At 44.2% G+C, this 16,586-nt stretch overlaps 1 protein-coding gene across 1 annotated transcript in view; it reads right to left on the reverse strand.

The window, feature by feature from the left end:
* Nucleotides 1–15,891: 15,891 nt before the first annotated feature.
* The window catches only part of LOC141040765 (uncharacterized), a 34,397-nt gene continuing 33,702 nt past the window's right edge, over nucleotides 15,892–16,586 (reverse strand). The window contains exon 5 of the mRNA XM_073506882.1: nucleotides 15,892–16,049. Coding sequence (XP_073362983.1) covers nucleotides 15,892–16,049 — 158 coding nt within the window. The remainder of the gene's footprint in view (nucleotides 16,050–16,586) is intronic.

Consider the following 16,586-nt stretch of genomic DNA (forward strand, 5'->3'; position numbering starts at 1 on the left):
ACATAGTGGATACTAGGGATCAAGCCCTCACAAAACTAACTCGATTACATGATGAATCTCATCCAACTCCTCACCGACCAGTGAGCCTACGAAGGAATTACTCACTCCTGGTGGGGAGCATCATGGAATTGGTGATGGAGATGGGTTGGTGATGACGAAGAATGAAGATCCCCCTCTCCGGAGCCCCAAACGGACTCCAGATCTGCCCTCCCGAGGAAGAACAGGGCTTGGCGGCGGCTCCGTCTCGTGGATTGTGATAATTCTTTCTCCCTACTTTTTTTTGAATAATGTGAATTTATAGTATCGGGGGGTCATCAGCGGGGCCACCAGGTGGGTACAACCCACCTGGGCGCGCCAGGAGAGGGGGGCACGCCCTGGTGGGTTGTGCCCACCCAGGGGCCCCTCTCTGGTGGGTCTTGGCTCCAGAAATTCTTATTATTGATACAAAAAATCCTCGCAAAGTTTCGTTCCATTCTGGGAACTTTCATTTCTGCACAAAAACAACACCATGGTAGTTCTGCTGAAAACAACGTCAGTCCGGGGTTAGTTTCATTCAAATCATGCAAATTAGAGTCCAAAAAAAGAGGAAAAGCGTGATAAAAAGTAGATACGTTGGATACGTATCAGGTACACATCAATAACATGTATATCAAGTATACCTTTCACTTTGCCATCCTTCTTATCCGCCGAATACTTGGGGCAGTTCCGCTTCTAGTGACCAGTCCCTTTGCAGTAGAAGCACTCAGTTTCAGGCTTAGGTCCAGACTTTGGCTTCTTCCCTTGAGCAGCAACTTGCTTGTTGTTCTTCTTGAAGTTCCTCTTCTTCCCTTTGCCCTTTTTCTTGAAACTAGTGGTCTTGTTAACCATCAGCACTTGATGCTCCTTCTTGATTTCTACCTCCGCAGCCTTTAGCATCGCGAAGAGCTCGGGAATTGTCTTCTCCATCCCTTGCATATTATAGTTCATCACGAAGCCTTTATAGCTTGGTGGCAGTGATTGAAGAACTCTGTCAATGACACTATCATCAGGAAGATTAACTCCCAGCTGAGTCAAGTGGTTATGGTACCCACACATTCTAAGTATGTGTTCACTGAAAGAACTATTCTCCTCCATCTTGCAGCTATAGAACTTGTTGGAGACTTCATATCTCTCAACTCGGGCATTTGCTTGAAATATTAACTTCAACTCCTGGAACATCTCATATGCTCCATGACGTTCAAAATGTCTTTGAAGTCCCGATTCTAAGCCGTAAAGCATGGCACACTGAACTATCGAGTAGTCATCAGCTTTGCTCTGCCAGACATTCATAACGTCCGGAGTTGCTCCTGCAGCGGGTCTTGCACCTAGCGATGCTTCCAGGACGTAATTCTTCTGTGCAGCAATGAGGATAATCCTCAAGTTACGGACCCAGTCCGTGTAGTTTCTACCATCATCTTTCAACTTAACTTTCTCTAGGAACGCATTAAAATTCAAGGGAACAGTAGCACGGGCCATTGATCTACAACAACATAGATATGCAAAAACTATCAGGACTAAGTTCATGATAAATTTAAGTTCAATTAATCATATTACTTAAGAACTCCCACTTAGATTGACATCCCTCTAGTCATCTAAATGATCACGTGAACCATATCAACTAAACCATGTCCGATCATCGCGTGAGATGGAGTAGTTTTCAATGGTGAACATCACTATGTTGATCATATCTACTATATGATTCACGTTCGACCTTTCGGTCTCAGTGTTCCGAGGCCATATCTGCATATGCTAGGATCGTCAAGTTTAACCCGAGTATTCTGCACGTGCAAAACTGGCTTGCACCCGTTGTATGTGAACGTAGAGCTTATCACACCCGATCATCACGTGGTGTCTCGGCACGACGAACTGTAGCAACGGTGCATACTCAAGGAGAACACTTGTACCTTGAAATTTAGTGAGGGATCATCTGATAATGCTACCGCCGTACTAAGCAAAATAAGATGCATACAGGATAGACATCACATGCCATCAAAATATGTGACATGATATGGCCATCATCATCTTGTGCCTTCGATCTCCATCGTAACGTCGTTGTCGTCTCGCCAACTATTGCTTCCACGACTATCGCTACCGCTTAGTGATTAAGTAAAGCAATTACATGGCGATTGCATTTCATACAATAAAGAGACAACTATAAGGCTCCTGCCAGTTGCCGATAACTTTTACAAAACATGATCATCTCATACAACAATTTATATCTCATCACGTCTTAACCATATCACATCACAACATGCCCTGCAAAAACAAGTTAGACATCCTCTACTTTGTTGTTGCAAGTTTTACGTGGCTGCTACGGGCTTCTAGCAAGAACCGTTCTTACCTACGCATCAAAACCACAACGATTTTTCATCAAGTGTGCTGTTTTAACCTTCAACAAGGACCGGCCGTTGTCAAATTCGATTCAACTAAAGTTGGAGAGACAGACACCCGCCAGCCACCTATGCGCAAAGCACGTCGGTTGAACCGGTCTCCTGAACGTGGTCATGTAATGTTGGTCCAGGCCGCTTCATCCAACAATACCGCCGAATCAAAATAAGACGTTGGTGGTAAGAAGTATGACTATTATCGCCCACAACTCTTTGTGTTCTACTCGTGCATATCATCTACGCATAGACCTGGCTCGGATGCCACTGTTGGGGAACATAGCATGCAATTTCAAAAAAAATTCCTACGATCACGCAAGATCTATCTAGGAGATGCATAGGAATGAGAGGGGGAGAGTGTGTTCACATACCCTCGTAGACCGAAAGCGGAAGCGGTAGGTTAACGCGGTTGATGTAGTCGAACGTCTTCATGATCCAACCGATCCAAGTACCGAACGTACGTCACCTCCGTGTTCAGCACACGTTCAGCTCGATGACATCCCTCAAACTCTTGATCCAGCAGAGGGTCGAGGGAGAGTTCCGTCAGCACGACGGCGTGGTGACGGTGATGGTGATGCGATCCGCGCAGGGCTTCGCCTAAGCACTACGACGCTATGACCGAAGGAGTAAACTGCGGAGGGGGCCACCACACACGGCTAAGAGAACAATTGATGTGCCTTTGGGGTGCCCCCCGCCCCCGTATATAAAGGAGAGGGGGAGGAGGTGGCCGGCGAGGAGGAGGTGCGCCAAGGGGGAGTCCTACTAGGACTGCACTCCTAGTAGGATTCCCCCCCCTCCTTCCGACGGAGAGGGCCAAAGGGGAAAGGGGGGGCGCCCCCACCCCTTGTCCAATTCGGATTGGGCAGGGGGAGGCGCGTGCCACCTCTTGTGGCCTCCTCCCTCTCTCCACTATGGCCCATCAGGCCCATTAACTTTCCTGGGGGGTTCCGATAACCTCCCGATACTCTGATAAATCCCCAAACCTCTTCGAAACCATTCCAATGTCTGTATATAACCTTCCAATATATCAATCTTTACCTCTCGACCATTTCAATACTCCTCGTCATGTCCGTGATCTCATCCGGAACTCCGAACAAACTTCGGTCACCAAAACACATATCGCATAATACAAATTGTCGTCGAACGTTAAGCGTGCGGGCCCTACGGGTTCGAGAACTTTGTAGACATGACCGAGACACATCTCCGGTCAATAACCAATAGCAGAACCTGGATGCTCATATTGGTTCCTACATATTCTATGAAGATCTTTATCGGTCAAACCGCATAACAACAGACGTTATTCCCTTTGTCATCGGTATGTTACTTGCCCGAGATTCGATCGTCGGTATCATCATACCTAGTTCAATGTCGTTACCAGCAAGTCTCTTTAATCGTTCCGTAGTGCATCATTCCTTAACTAACTCATTAGTCACATTGCTTGCAAGGCTTATAGAGATGTGCATTACCGAGAGGGCCCAAAGATACCTCTCCGATACTCGGAGTGACAAATCCTAATCTTGATCTATTCCAACCCAACAAACACCTTCGGAGACACCTGTAGAGCATCTTTATAATCACCCAGTTACGTTATGACGTTTGATAGCACACAAGGTGTTCCTCCGGTATTCGGGAGTTGCATAATCTCATAGTCAGAGGAATATGTATAAGTCATGAAGAAAGAAATAGCAATAAAACTTATGATCATTATGCTAAGCTAACGGATGGGTCTTGTCCATCACATCATTCTTCTAATGATGTGATCCCGTTCACCAAATGACAACACATGTCTATGGTCAGGAAACTTAACCATCTTTGGTTAACGAGCTAGTCTAGTAGAGGCATACTAGGGACACTTTGTCTTGTCTATGTATTCTTACATGTATCAAGTTTCCGGTTAATACAATTCTAGCATGAATAATAAACATTTATCATGATATAAGGAAATATAAATAACAACTTTATTATTGGCTCTAGGGCATATTTCCTTCAATATTTGCCTCCATTTGTTAGTGGCCTTGTATAGCTGCAAAATGTGTTTTTCATAGTGGCCTTGTATATAAAATGGAGGGAGTATTTACATCATTACCCGCTACCTTCTCCAAAATTAGATATTCAAACCATTACCTTTCTACATAATTTATGAATGGATAGGATTTACCCCATTCATGAAATGTGACTGATTAGATTTATTATTCGCTGACATTGGCAGTTCTTTACTAAGATACGTCCTCACTAACTTCTACCAAAGTCAATCCTCATTTTTGAGCTTCCATAGCCTCCCTGGTCAACTTGTTGTCAAACATGACGCCACGTAACTAAATTTATGTATTTCTGTGACTCATCACTATCTTACCACAATAACCCTTTCGTAGTAATTACACCCTATGTAGAAAACCTTTAGGCATGTCAAACACAACATCATGTAATAAGGCACATTACTTAAACATTATCTTAGCAGAATTTATTTTGCACCATGAAACATCAAATTTCCTCGCAAGGTTTCTAACTTCTATTGTATTCTATTCACTACTTTCTTTTAGTCACTATTTGTCAACTTACCATTTTGGATAGGAATCCTTGTATAATTCATTGGTAGAACGTCAACAACACAAGTAAAATTATCTTTATAGTGCAACTAACGAAAGAATTATGGGCATGGGCCCAAGAAATCAGCAACTGTAACTAGAACTTTTGGAATGAGAGAAATCATGGCATTTTTCAGCAAATTGCGTCGAGGACTAACAATGTTGTTTGTTTGATCAAATCTGACTTAGTTTAACTCGATGATGCCTCCTCTCGGCAACACCATCTATATAGCTGAGGTAATATAATATTTTCTATCTCTTTTGATGGTAAGGTTCAAAAAGCGCTAGGCATAGACGAGGCGGTTAGCCTTTGCCTAGCACCTAGGTGATGCTTAAGTACCTTAGGCGCGGCCTAGGCGGTCAAAATATGTGTATAGTCAATAATTTATAACATGTAAATGAGTAAACTACCATCCCCTAATGTTGGAATATGGCTTATTTGGCAATATAGCACGATTTCCATATTTAATGGCAAGTTCTTGCTTGGCATACCTAGAATACTCATTATGCCCTAGGTGGGTGTTTGATCGTCGCCTAGCGCGAAAGCGTGCCTAAGCCGCCTATGTGATCTTTCGAACATAGGCCAATAAGCATGCACTTTCTTCTTCTGAATCCATCATCTATAATGCAAAGGCAAAGCACCTGTGTCACAGACTTTTTTTTAACCGTGCCACGGACTTAGTTAATGGTAATTTATTAGGGTTATTATAAGCAAAATAATTTGTATTGTCCTAAATACCATTTTCCAAATTCTAGGATTTCTCGTTGTGGTGCGTCGATCGATCAGGAAGTCCATCCTTGTCGTTGCATTCCGCCGGGAAAGGCAATGGAACCGGGTGTATTGATGATGTGAGATATTTTTTTGTGTTTTAGAAGATGATGGACCTTAGTGCTCTGTCTCGCTTATTGTGAGACAGAAGCATGGCTCGCCTACAAAGTTCGCTGATGGGCCAGCCTAATAACATTGGTTGCGATGGTTCGGGGAAGTTTCTATGTACAGTAGCCACTGGTTTTGGGACCTTCCGCCCGGTTTGCAAAGGCTCCGACCGGGCTTTTTTCATCTGTTTTTCCTCTACGATTTTTTGTTTTTATTTTCAGTTTTTCTTTTTGTTATTTTTTGTATGTGCTTTATTCAAATACATGTTGAAAATTTGGCAAATGCGCATCGAATATATATCATACACATTGACCATTTTCAGGTACTTTGTTAAACATTTTTCTAGTTTTAGGTTGAACATTTTTATGAATATATGCTAAACATTTGACGAATACATATTGATATTTCTTTAAATACACACTGAACATTTAAACATGCATTGTGCATTTTTATATATGTGATGCACATTATTTTTTGAAATGTGCAAGCCTTTTGTATGTGTTGCAAATATATTTTTAAAAATCTCATAATTCTTATTGAATGGTACGAAACATTTTTCAAAAATTACCAGAACATTTTTTGTAAAGTGTGAAGATTTATTTAACTGTCCCAAACATATTTTTTAACACATGAACAATATTTAAATGTTTTTGGAAATAAGAACTATTTTAATAGAGTACGCAAACTAAAATTTACATTACCTGAACATTTTTTTAAAGCACAGTGAAATTTTCAAAAATTAAGTAAAGTCATTTTTAATATAAAACAAAAACAAACAAAGTGGACAAAATAGGTAAAATATTTCTAATTATAAAAAAATATTTAAAAGGAAAAACAACGAAAACAAACGAAGGAAACAAGCGAACGAACCAAACCAATCAGCTCCCTACTGGGCCGGCCCACTATGGACTCATTTTGAGTAGAGGCGAGCTATTCGGATAAACCCCTAAAAAAGGGATAAGCATTAACTACTGAATGAAGAGATAGTGACACCTACCTAGCAACAATAAATACTAGAACTGAAATTCCTTGCCTTCACTTGCCTACTTCTCGAGTCTTTGACGATGCTTCCCTGGCTTTCGATTCCTATTCGTTTGATGTGTTGATGCTTGAGACGAAGCTTTAGCACTGACGCCTTACTTTCTTTCGATGGGCTTTGTCTCGCTGGAAGCAAGCACAAGCGCCCCCTCGCCCAAAGTGGTGAGCTACTAGGCCTAGTTGATTATCTAGTTCTACACGATATCGTGATTGCCTAAGACTCCAAGCAAGTAGTAATGACATCCTCAAGGGGCAATGGTGGTCATCAAACGTTGAGGCCAAATCCTATTCGGCGCGTTAAGCGCCGAATATAGGGCATTTCGTACAGGGCGCATACCCCCTCCTGTACGCTTGGTTTGATAACGGGCGGGCCCATCCCACTTGTTTTCGCATTTTTCTGTTTCTATAAAGGGAAACGTTTGGGGCCGGGGCGCCGGTCGCGCGCGACCCGTGCGATCTACTTTTATCGTACAGCAGCCTTCTCGCGTGGTGGGATGCATGGTGACCGGGTCCACCAACTGCTCGCCATCAAACCAACTGCTCGCCATCAACGCCATGTGTGGTTGCGCTGCTCCATCTCTCTCTCATTTCGCGGGCTGGCCGACCGCATCTCCAGTCCTCGCCCACGCCGGCCGTCCAAGTCGCTGGTCGCCGCCCATGCCGGCCGTCCTCGTCGCTGTTCGCCGCCCTCGCGCCCGTCCTCATCGTCGTTCACGCACCCACACAACCTGCTGTTTTGCAGCTCTCGACGCGACGGTTGTAGCTCCGATGGAGATAGCTGCAGCTCACCGGCGGGCTCGCCGCCGCTCATGTCCATGAGTCGCAGCTCGTCGCACAGATCCCTCGCCGTTGCAACATCTCACTCACCCCATTCCAGCAAATATGAGCATCGCTTCCAGCAAAATACGCATTGTCGTGCGATGCAGCAAATCACGATTGCGGTTGTAGCTATACGGCACGTGGTGGTAGCAATTTTCAATGCCGGTTGTAGCATGTAGCATAAATCCACGAGGCCGTCCTCGCGCGAATGTTGCTTGGAGCAGCGCTGCCCGTCCTCGCCGCCCGCGGTCACCACGCTCACCAGCCATGGCTCACCAGCCATGGCTGTATCAAAAAACGAAGCCGGTAGTAGCAAAGAAAACGAAGTTGGTTGTAGCAAAAACAAAATCACCGTGTGCGGTCACCACGCTCGCCGGTTGCAGCTTTCGCGAACATGGACGAAGCTATTTCAATGTATAGTTGTAACATTTGTCAACATATGTCGTCGATGGATGTAGCTTTTGGTGTGAAAAGGTTGCAGCTCTGTACGAACGTGGATGTAGCCTTTATCGGGTACGGTTGTAACAAACGACGACGACCGCATTTCTGGCTACAGCTCTGGTTCCAACAAAAAACATCATCGGATGCAACATCTATAATAGCCGGTTCCAGCATTTTCCAAATATGTTTCCAGCATCCACATCGACGGTTCGAGAAAAATCCATGGCCGGGAAGCATCGGCGGCACGATGGTGGTTTTACAGCGCGTTGGTCGCCGTCGCCAACGTCGGTGATCTCCCGCGGCGCAGCAATACGTGCGGCGAGGGCGATGACCGGCGGCGAATCTGCGGCGGGAGTAGACGGCGCTGGCCGCAGCCTCCTGTCTCTTCGTCTATGCGATGCTGCAATTTTTTCAGGAAGGCCATGGAGAAGAAGGACGAAAGGTAAAAGGCATATCCGACGACTAGAATCCTAGGATCGTACGGTCCTGGTTGGACCGCCCGGATCGTTGGGCCGGTGCAGAGTGTTGCCCTTCTATAAAGGGCAAAAAAGAGCGTGCACAAGGACAGGATTCGAACCCGCGACGTTCTCATTAATAGCACGACGGCATAACCAACCGACCTCACATGTTCATATAGTGGGTTGTTTTGCCTTTTCTTCTACCTCTTCTTTCTTTGTCCTTTCTCTTTGTTACTTTTTTCTTTCTTTTCCAAATTCATGGAAAACAAGTGCGAAGAAATTCGTGAACTTTTTTCTTCAAAGTTGATGAACTTATTTCAAAATTGATGATTTTTTTCCAAAATGGATGAACTTTTTCGATATTCGATGAACATTTTTCAAATTTGATGAATTTTTTCAAATTCAGTGAACATTTTTTCAAATTTTGGTGAACTGTTTTTCAAATTCGATGAACTTTTTCCAAATCCGATGAACTTTTTCCAAATTTTGATGAACTTTTTTTCAACTGTGATGAAATTTTGCAATTTTGTGTTCAAAATTTGATTAACTTTTTTAGTATTGATGCAAAATTTCAAATTCGTGATTTCAAATTTATAAATTTTACATATCCATGTGTTTTTCAGTTTTGTGAAAGAAGGGACGAACAGCAAAAAAAACGAACGACCGAAACGTGCACGAAGGGAAGGAGCGAGCGATCGAATTTGAAAACAGAAAAACACATGGATCGTTAAATTGAAAAATACATCGCTCGCTCCTTCCCTTCGTGCACGTTTACAGGAAGGTGTGAGCGTGCTAGCTGGGCCGGCCCTCGCGACGCTGCTGCGTGAGCGCCCGCTAAGCGAACGGGCGCCTAAGGCGCCGAAGAGGAGGTCTCAATGTTGAGGCCCCTATGCTTGCCAAATGTGCGCATTCTCTTGATCGAGAGGGCCATGTATAATTGGGTCAACCCCACGATCCTATTTGTATCCCAAAAATTGTGAACTTTCAGTAACAAAGTTTGGATTTTCTAAAAAAAAGTTAGTTTGTTTTTTCTTTTAGTTTATATTTTGAAATATTCTATATATATATATACAGATATATAATGAACATTACAGTAGCACTCTTTGAAAAAAAGTTCATCGTGAATTTTAAAAAGATCATAGCATTCAAAAGATTCAGGACCTTTCAAAATGTTTACGCATTATAAAAAATGCTTGTGACATTTTCAAAACTTCCTTACATGACTTAAAACATGACATAATTTCAAAAAAATGTTTCGTGTCATTCAAAAAATGTTCACACGTTTCAAACAAGCATTCACCAAATTTTTAGAAACATTTCATACAATACAAAAAATCGTAGTTTCAAAAAAATCATAACATTAAAAAATATAGTTTGTGACATCGCAATTTTTTTTGCGTGTTCCAAGTATTGTTTGTGACATAAAAAAATATGTTTGTACAACAAAAATCAAATGTTAACATAGTTTAAGAAAAATGTTTCATACCATCAAAAAATGTTCAATGTGTATTCGAATATTTTAATTTTATTTGAGAGAAGAAATTTGTAATTGAAAAATGGTTTAATACCAAACAAAGTTCAACTTTTAATAGAAACTATTTAACATTTATATTAGAAAAGTTCAAATATGTTTTTGAAAAATTTATTTCGTACCATGAAAAATATGCTCAATGTGTATTTGAAAATATTTGGGATTTATTAGAAAAAATATCAAATGTTTATTTGGAAAAATGTTCATAATGTATTTGAGAAATGTTCAATGTGTATCAATAAAATGGTACGCTTGTATAAGAAAAATGTATGACGTGTATTTAAAAAAGTTCACATGTATCAAGAAAATAACAGAAACAATATAATGTGGAAGAAATTTGTAAAAACCATCGAAACCGCTATGAAAAAGAGAAAGAAAACCAGCACCGAAGCTTGTAAAACTGGACCAGACCGGTCCATAGAAGCTTCCCAAAACCGCTCCTGACAGGTACAGTACTGCCGGCCCACTAACCTCCTGTGAAAGGCGAGACCAAACTATATGTCGATAATATGGGTGAGATACTTTCCTATTCAGCGCTCCAGGCGCCAGTTTCTTAGTTATTTGCCGTTTTAAAAGGGAAAAACTGCCTGGGTAGTAGCCAATTCGAACCGGCGAGCGCGTGTTTTAATGTAGGATGCAACAAACAATCCTGATGTATTTACTCACAACTTTTTCTTTATTTTTTCTTTTTTCTTTAAACGGTTTTCTTCCGGTTTTTTCATGTTATTTTGCTAAATGCTTGAACCTTTTTATAAACCGTGAACTTTTTTTCAAAATTTATTAGCTTTTTTTAAAATGTGTGACTTTTTAAAAAAATTGATGAAACTTATTTTAAAATCAATGAACTCTTTTTAAAAAATAATTATCTTTTCGAAAATTGATGAACTTTTTTTCAAATTCGTGAATACTTTTTCAAAATTGATGACTTTTAAAAAAATGGAAACTTTTTTCCGAATTTGATGAACTTTTGTCAAAATTGATGATTTTTTTTCCTTTTTCTGAACTTTCTTCCAAATCCGATGAAGTTTTTCAAATTGAGTGAACTGTTTTCAAAATTGATGAACTTTTTTTGTTTTCATGATTTTTTTAAAAAGCGTGTACTTTTTCTGCAAATCTATGAACTTTTTGCAAAGTCAATGGTCAAAGGCCGCCCAGTCAACATAACCATTCAACTAAACAAGGGAGAGCGAGCGGCTCGAATGAGCGAGCAAGGACTGTAGAGTAATAATGGGCTAGCCCAACTGATACGCGTCAGCGCCGAAAGTGTTAGTCAGCGCGTGAAGTGCCAATTAGGAGCACCCGACCTAGCATGCTTAAAAGATAGATCTAGGGCATGTTCTGATCTCCTTCAACTTCACAGAACTTCACAAATCCAGCTTCCCTAGTCAGCTTCTTCATCCACCCGGTGATTCCAAAGTGTTCGGCGTCGCCGTAGCTTCTGCCAGCGCTAAAGCCTAGCTAGGAGGTTGCTGGCCTGGTTGGGCACCAGTTTCGTCTGGTTGAAGGTAGCCCAGTTTGGGCTAGACATCGAGGGAACGAGTCCATGTACCTATTCGGTCGAGGGAGTGAGAAGCGATATGTTTGGGCGGGCGCACCGGTTCGATTAGCTTCACTTGGTTATGGCACTTCGGTTGTAATAGTGGCTAACTCCAGCTTTTCGTGTCAGTGGAGCCGACGTCCTTCAAGATTTTGCACTACCATCGGTCATAGCTTCGAGAATCTAGCTTCTCGGAGCCCAACCGTTCGCGACATTTTCATCCATGGAGTTTGTGAAGCGTGGAGGTGGAGGACTTCAGAACAGGCCCATAGCCGCGCCTAAAGGTGCAAGCTCGATGAATTTGCAATAATTAACTCTGCAGCCCAGTAGTAATCAAACCCAAGACACACAATAACTCTCAGCCTGCCCAGATTATGTAGCCCAGGCCCAGTGGGAGTCAAATCGAACCACTTGCTGCGAGAGGCCCAAGCCAATCTTTCAAAGCGTGCGCTTGTGCTTGTTGTTGTTTCCCTTCCAAACAAAGTTCCAACACACACAAGGTCCAAAAAGAAAAAGGGGAATATTCCAACGCACACTCGCCGCCCTGCTTATTGCGACGTGAGGAGTATGCCACACACACACGCAAGCAAACTGAAACCGATGGAAAGCCATTCAAAAGCACCACCTGGGTGGCTGGCTCGGGCTTCAACTTTCACCCATGCCACTGCATTGTATCATATGGCACCACATGTACGCTCAGGTTGCCTGCCATCATCTTTCATCTTTGGCTCGTTCAGAGCTTTCACCGATGTTGCTCCCGACTTTAACCCGCTGCATGTCGCGAGGCGCAGGAGCAGGAGCTCACTCTCGCTCACACTCTCACTCGCCCCTGTCGCAAAAGCAAAGTGCAACGCAACAAACAACCAACCCTCCTCCCCTTTGCCGCCCTGTTCGTACCAATAAACCGAGTGCAGCACCAGCGGTAAGGGCGCGTTTAGTTGCCCGCATTTGGGCCAATCAGGCCCACGTGCAATTAAAACAGCCTATTTGGTTGGCCTGCATACACTGTTCGGCCTGCACGGCACAAACTTTAAAGCACTCATAGCCAGGCCCATGAGCTACGCCCAGATCGGTAGTTTCTCCAAAGCCAGGAACGTAGCGCCCAGCTCGTGCGAGGAGAGAGATGGCGCGAGCTCGCGCGCGTCTCCGAAAAATCGGTGTGAGGATCTAGGCTCACCTCCCGCCGATTCGGCAGCCCTATTTAGCACATTTTCGTACCGTGCGTGCAGTCAAACACCGTGCTTATGCGTGAGTTCAGACAATGCGGACAACCAAATACCATGCGCTAAGCTATCCCCTAACGCGAGGGAACTAGATGTGGGCAACCAAGCAATGTGCAGGTGTTGCATTACAACCTGCATTTCCTCAATCAGTCTCCATTGAGCAAGGCGGAGCTAAGCCAGGGCCGCCAGCTACGGCTGCCAAACACGCCCTATCTCGCTTTCAGGGCCGGGCCCATAGTGGTGCCAAATGTGCGGCCCGCACAGGGCCCATAATTTTGAGGGGCCCCAAATTTTTTATATAGGCATAGTATTTCTAAAAACATGCCAAGGCTCTGCCGCACTGGCCGCTCGGCGCTGGAGTTGGGCCGAGTCGAGGCCGTCGAGCGCTGGTGCCTCGATCGCTCGATGGAAAAAGGATCACTCGATGTTCTCAGAAAAAGGAAACTGCTCGGTCTAAAAACAAGGGATCGCTCCAGCAATCGATCGGAATCGCCTCGATCTGAAACCGCAACAGCAGTCCCGTCCGCGGCACAACACGAAACGAGATCGTCTCGTCGGTTGTCGCCTTCGCCTCATCAGAGCGATCAAAATCGAGCTGCTGTTGTTGCCTTCGTAGCTGCCTCTCCCAATTTTGTGGGATCGAGACTTCAGTCCGCTGCAGTTCTTTCGCCGTTGCTACAGGAAACGAAATCGCCTCATCGGACCTATCCATGACCGACTGACCGACTCCAGCCTCTAGGTGCTTAGCGAATCCTCCTTTCCGATTAGCTTCGGTTCCTACTCCTAATTTCTAATTTCCTAATTATTTTCGTAGGAATCATTACTTCGTTACAGATTGGTTCTTACCTCCTCGGTTAAAGATCACAGTCTAGTAGTTCAACCGGACAAGACCCAAAACTAGGTGAGTTAGACGGTTCGTTTAATTGCAAAATATTGACGCATGATCTTCAATTGATATATGATATTGTATAACTTCTATTCATCTTTTTTATCTTGTGTTTCAATAATACTGATTTGAGTCATCATGAGGAAAAATCAGTCTGGTCCATATAAGCGCAAGAGAAAAGAAAGAACATAATTTAATTAGTACATCTTATATTATACACTATATATAAAAAAATTCTGCGAGATACCTATACATTATAATTGCTTGTTAGTTCATTTCTATAGCAAGATAGGGCCCCATTTTTTAGTTTCGCACAGCGCCCCGGGTTTTGCCGGCCCGGCCCTGCTCGCTTTGCCCTTTTTGTGTGAAGGCGCTGCACAAAGCAGGCAGCAGCTGCATTGCCATGGGCGCTGCTAGGCGCCGGCGCGCCGGCCCAAATTTGGGCCGGTCGCGCCCTAGCCGCCCGATGCCAGTCGTCCTGACCGATGGATCTACGAACAACGCGCCTTTCTCCCGATGCCTGTTGGCTGCAGTTCGTAGCAGTGGTTGTAGCAAAAACAACAATGCTTGCAGCTTTGCGCGTGTATGGTTGTAGCTTGTGCGAGACAACGTGGTAGCATTCTCCGACGAAAAAGCTCCGATGGTTGCAGCTCCCATAAGCACAGTTGTAGCAGCGCCAATTCCAGTTGCCGGTCACCGCCATGAATGGTGGTAACAAATTGATGTCGCCGGTAGTAGCTTCTCGGAAAACAATTGCAGCTTTTTTCTCTGGTCGCCGGTGCTCGTCGCACGATGGGTTGCAGCTTCGTGTACCACCATTGTTGCTTTTCTAGAATATTATTGTAGCTTTTTCTCTGGTCGGCCGGTCGTAGCTCGCCGTCACGCCCCAAACCAGCATCGAGCATTTGCTGGTTCCAGCAAACTTCTTGCCGATTGCAGCAAAACAAGTCGTCGGTTCCAGCACTTGGAGGTTTGCTCGCAGCCATGGATGTAGCAATTTTGATCGCCAGTTCCAGCAAATCCAGGTGCCGGTTCCAGCAAAAACAACATGCCACCGTTGCTGCTCCGCGAGTTGTAGCTAAAAAAACGGCCGGTTCCAGCATATGTGTAGTCGGTTGTAGCAAAAAAGTTTGCCAGTTGTAGCTCCCATCCTGGCCGGCTCTAGCACCGGCGGCGAGCAGCTTGTAGCATCCCCCATCGCTCGGCCCCATGCATCCTCGCGCTGTGGCAGCTCCTGCTCGGTAGCACCACTTGTAGGGGATGGAGGAGAGAGATGGGTCAGAGGAGGATGGACATGGAGAGAGGGGATCCGAGAAAACAGAGAAGAGGGCAGCGCGGGGGAACGAGTGGCTGACGGCTCTCATAAAAGGATAAGGTTGAGAGGACGAGAGGACTGCGCGGCTACAGCTCAGCGTGCGGGACGCGTGAGACGGATCGAACGCTCCGTGCGTGACCGGCCGAAGCTTCGGCCGGCCTGCCGGTTACAAGCGGTTCCCAAAGGAAAAAAGGCTTCGTCGTCGGCAGAAGAACAGGTAGCCGACATACGGAAGGTGTAGCGTCGCTTTCCCACGCCGTATTTCGTAGGCTCCCAATTCGGGCCGGCAACGCGCGTCGTCACAGACCGAGCCATTCATGGATATGATTAACCAGAGAGATTGTACCGGTGTGCTAACGGCAAAGATAGAATGAATCATGGGACTTGATCAAGCTCTTGACTCTTGAGAGTGCGTTCTTTCAGGAAAAGATAAGGGCCTCTTTGATTCGTAGGATTTTCAAAACATGGGATTAGAGTGGAATGTCGTCTTGAATCCTATAGGATTGTACGAGTATTTGATTGTGCATAGGAAAAAACGCAGGATTCTTTCAAAGTGGTTTGAGTGGATGGGATGTTTTCTATGAAATCTAGTGCAAATGAATCCTATGAAAAAAAATTCTATGGTTTACAAACCTACGAATCAAACGATCAAGATAAAAAAAATCCCTAAGGATTAGAATCCTCCAAATTTTCTTTGAAAATCCTTTGAATCAAAGAAGCCCTAACACCAGTGGTACCTACAGTATTACCTAGTACTTCAGAGTTGGAGGCAGCTTCCATTATGTGGGGGACACCATCACCTCCCTGACTGGCCTGCCTTTTGGCAGCACGAACCCTGAGTTTGTGGAGCCGACGGCAAACGTGACACGTATAACAACACAGGTAGGTGGTAGCTGTACAGAGATCAGCTCAATTATGTCGTAGATGTGCTCAGATTCTAGATTAATCAGGGGAAAAGCTAAAATTAGATGGATGATTTGATTGATATACGTATTTATGAGGTATATATAGATACTATTATATGGTAGCATTGCAAGTGGCGAGAACATGCAGGCAACACCATCATTGCCGATTCGCGTTCAGGTAAATATAAGTACATGCTCGCAATCATGACATAGTATTATCATATATATGTTCTCCACAAACAAAGATTATCATCTAACGTCCTCCATAGAAAAATGGTGCAGTTTTTATACTCTATTTCATACAGTATTAATTTTTTGGTATACATGGCAATGCTCGATCGTTCATTGGCCGCCATTTTTCCTGGGTGCATGCACGACTTTTCTCCCCTTTCTGTTTTCTATATTGGTTAACAGAATCACCGGCGTCCAATCAGCGTACAAGAGAAGGTTCGGTGTCGAGAGTTGCCGGCCACGATCTCCTCCCCATCGAACGCATAAAAAATAACGGGAACACGTCTCACAACTGTCTCATCTTCCAACCCCCTCCTCGTCAAATTTTCAATGCTTAC

The sequence above is a fragment of the Aegilops tauschii genome, chromosome 2 (genome assembly GCF_002575655.3).
Source record: "Aegilops tauschii subsp. strangulata cultivar AL8/78 chromosome 2, Aet v6.0, whole genome shotgun sequence".
Taxonomy (NCBI): domain Eukaryota; kingdom Viridiplantae; phylum Streptophyta; class Magnoliopsida; order Poales; family Poaceae; genus Aegilops; species Aegilops tauschii.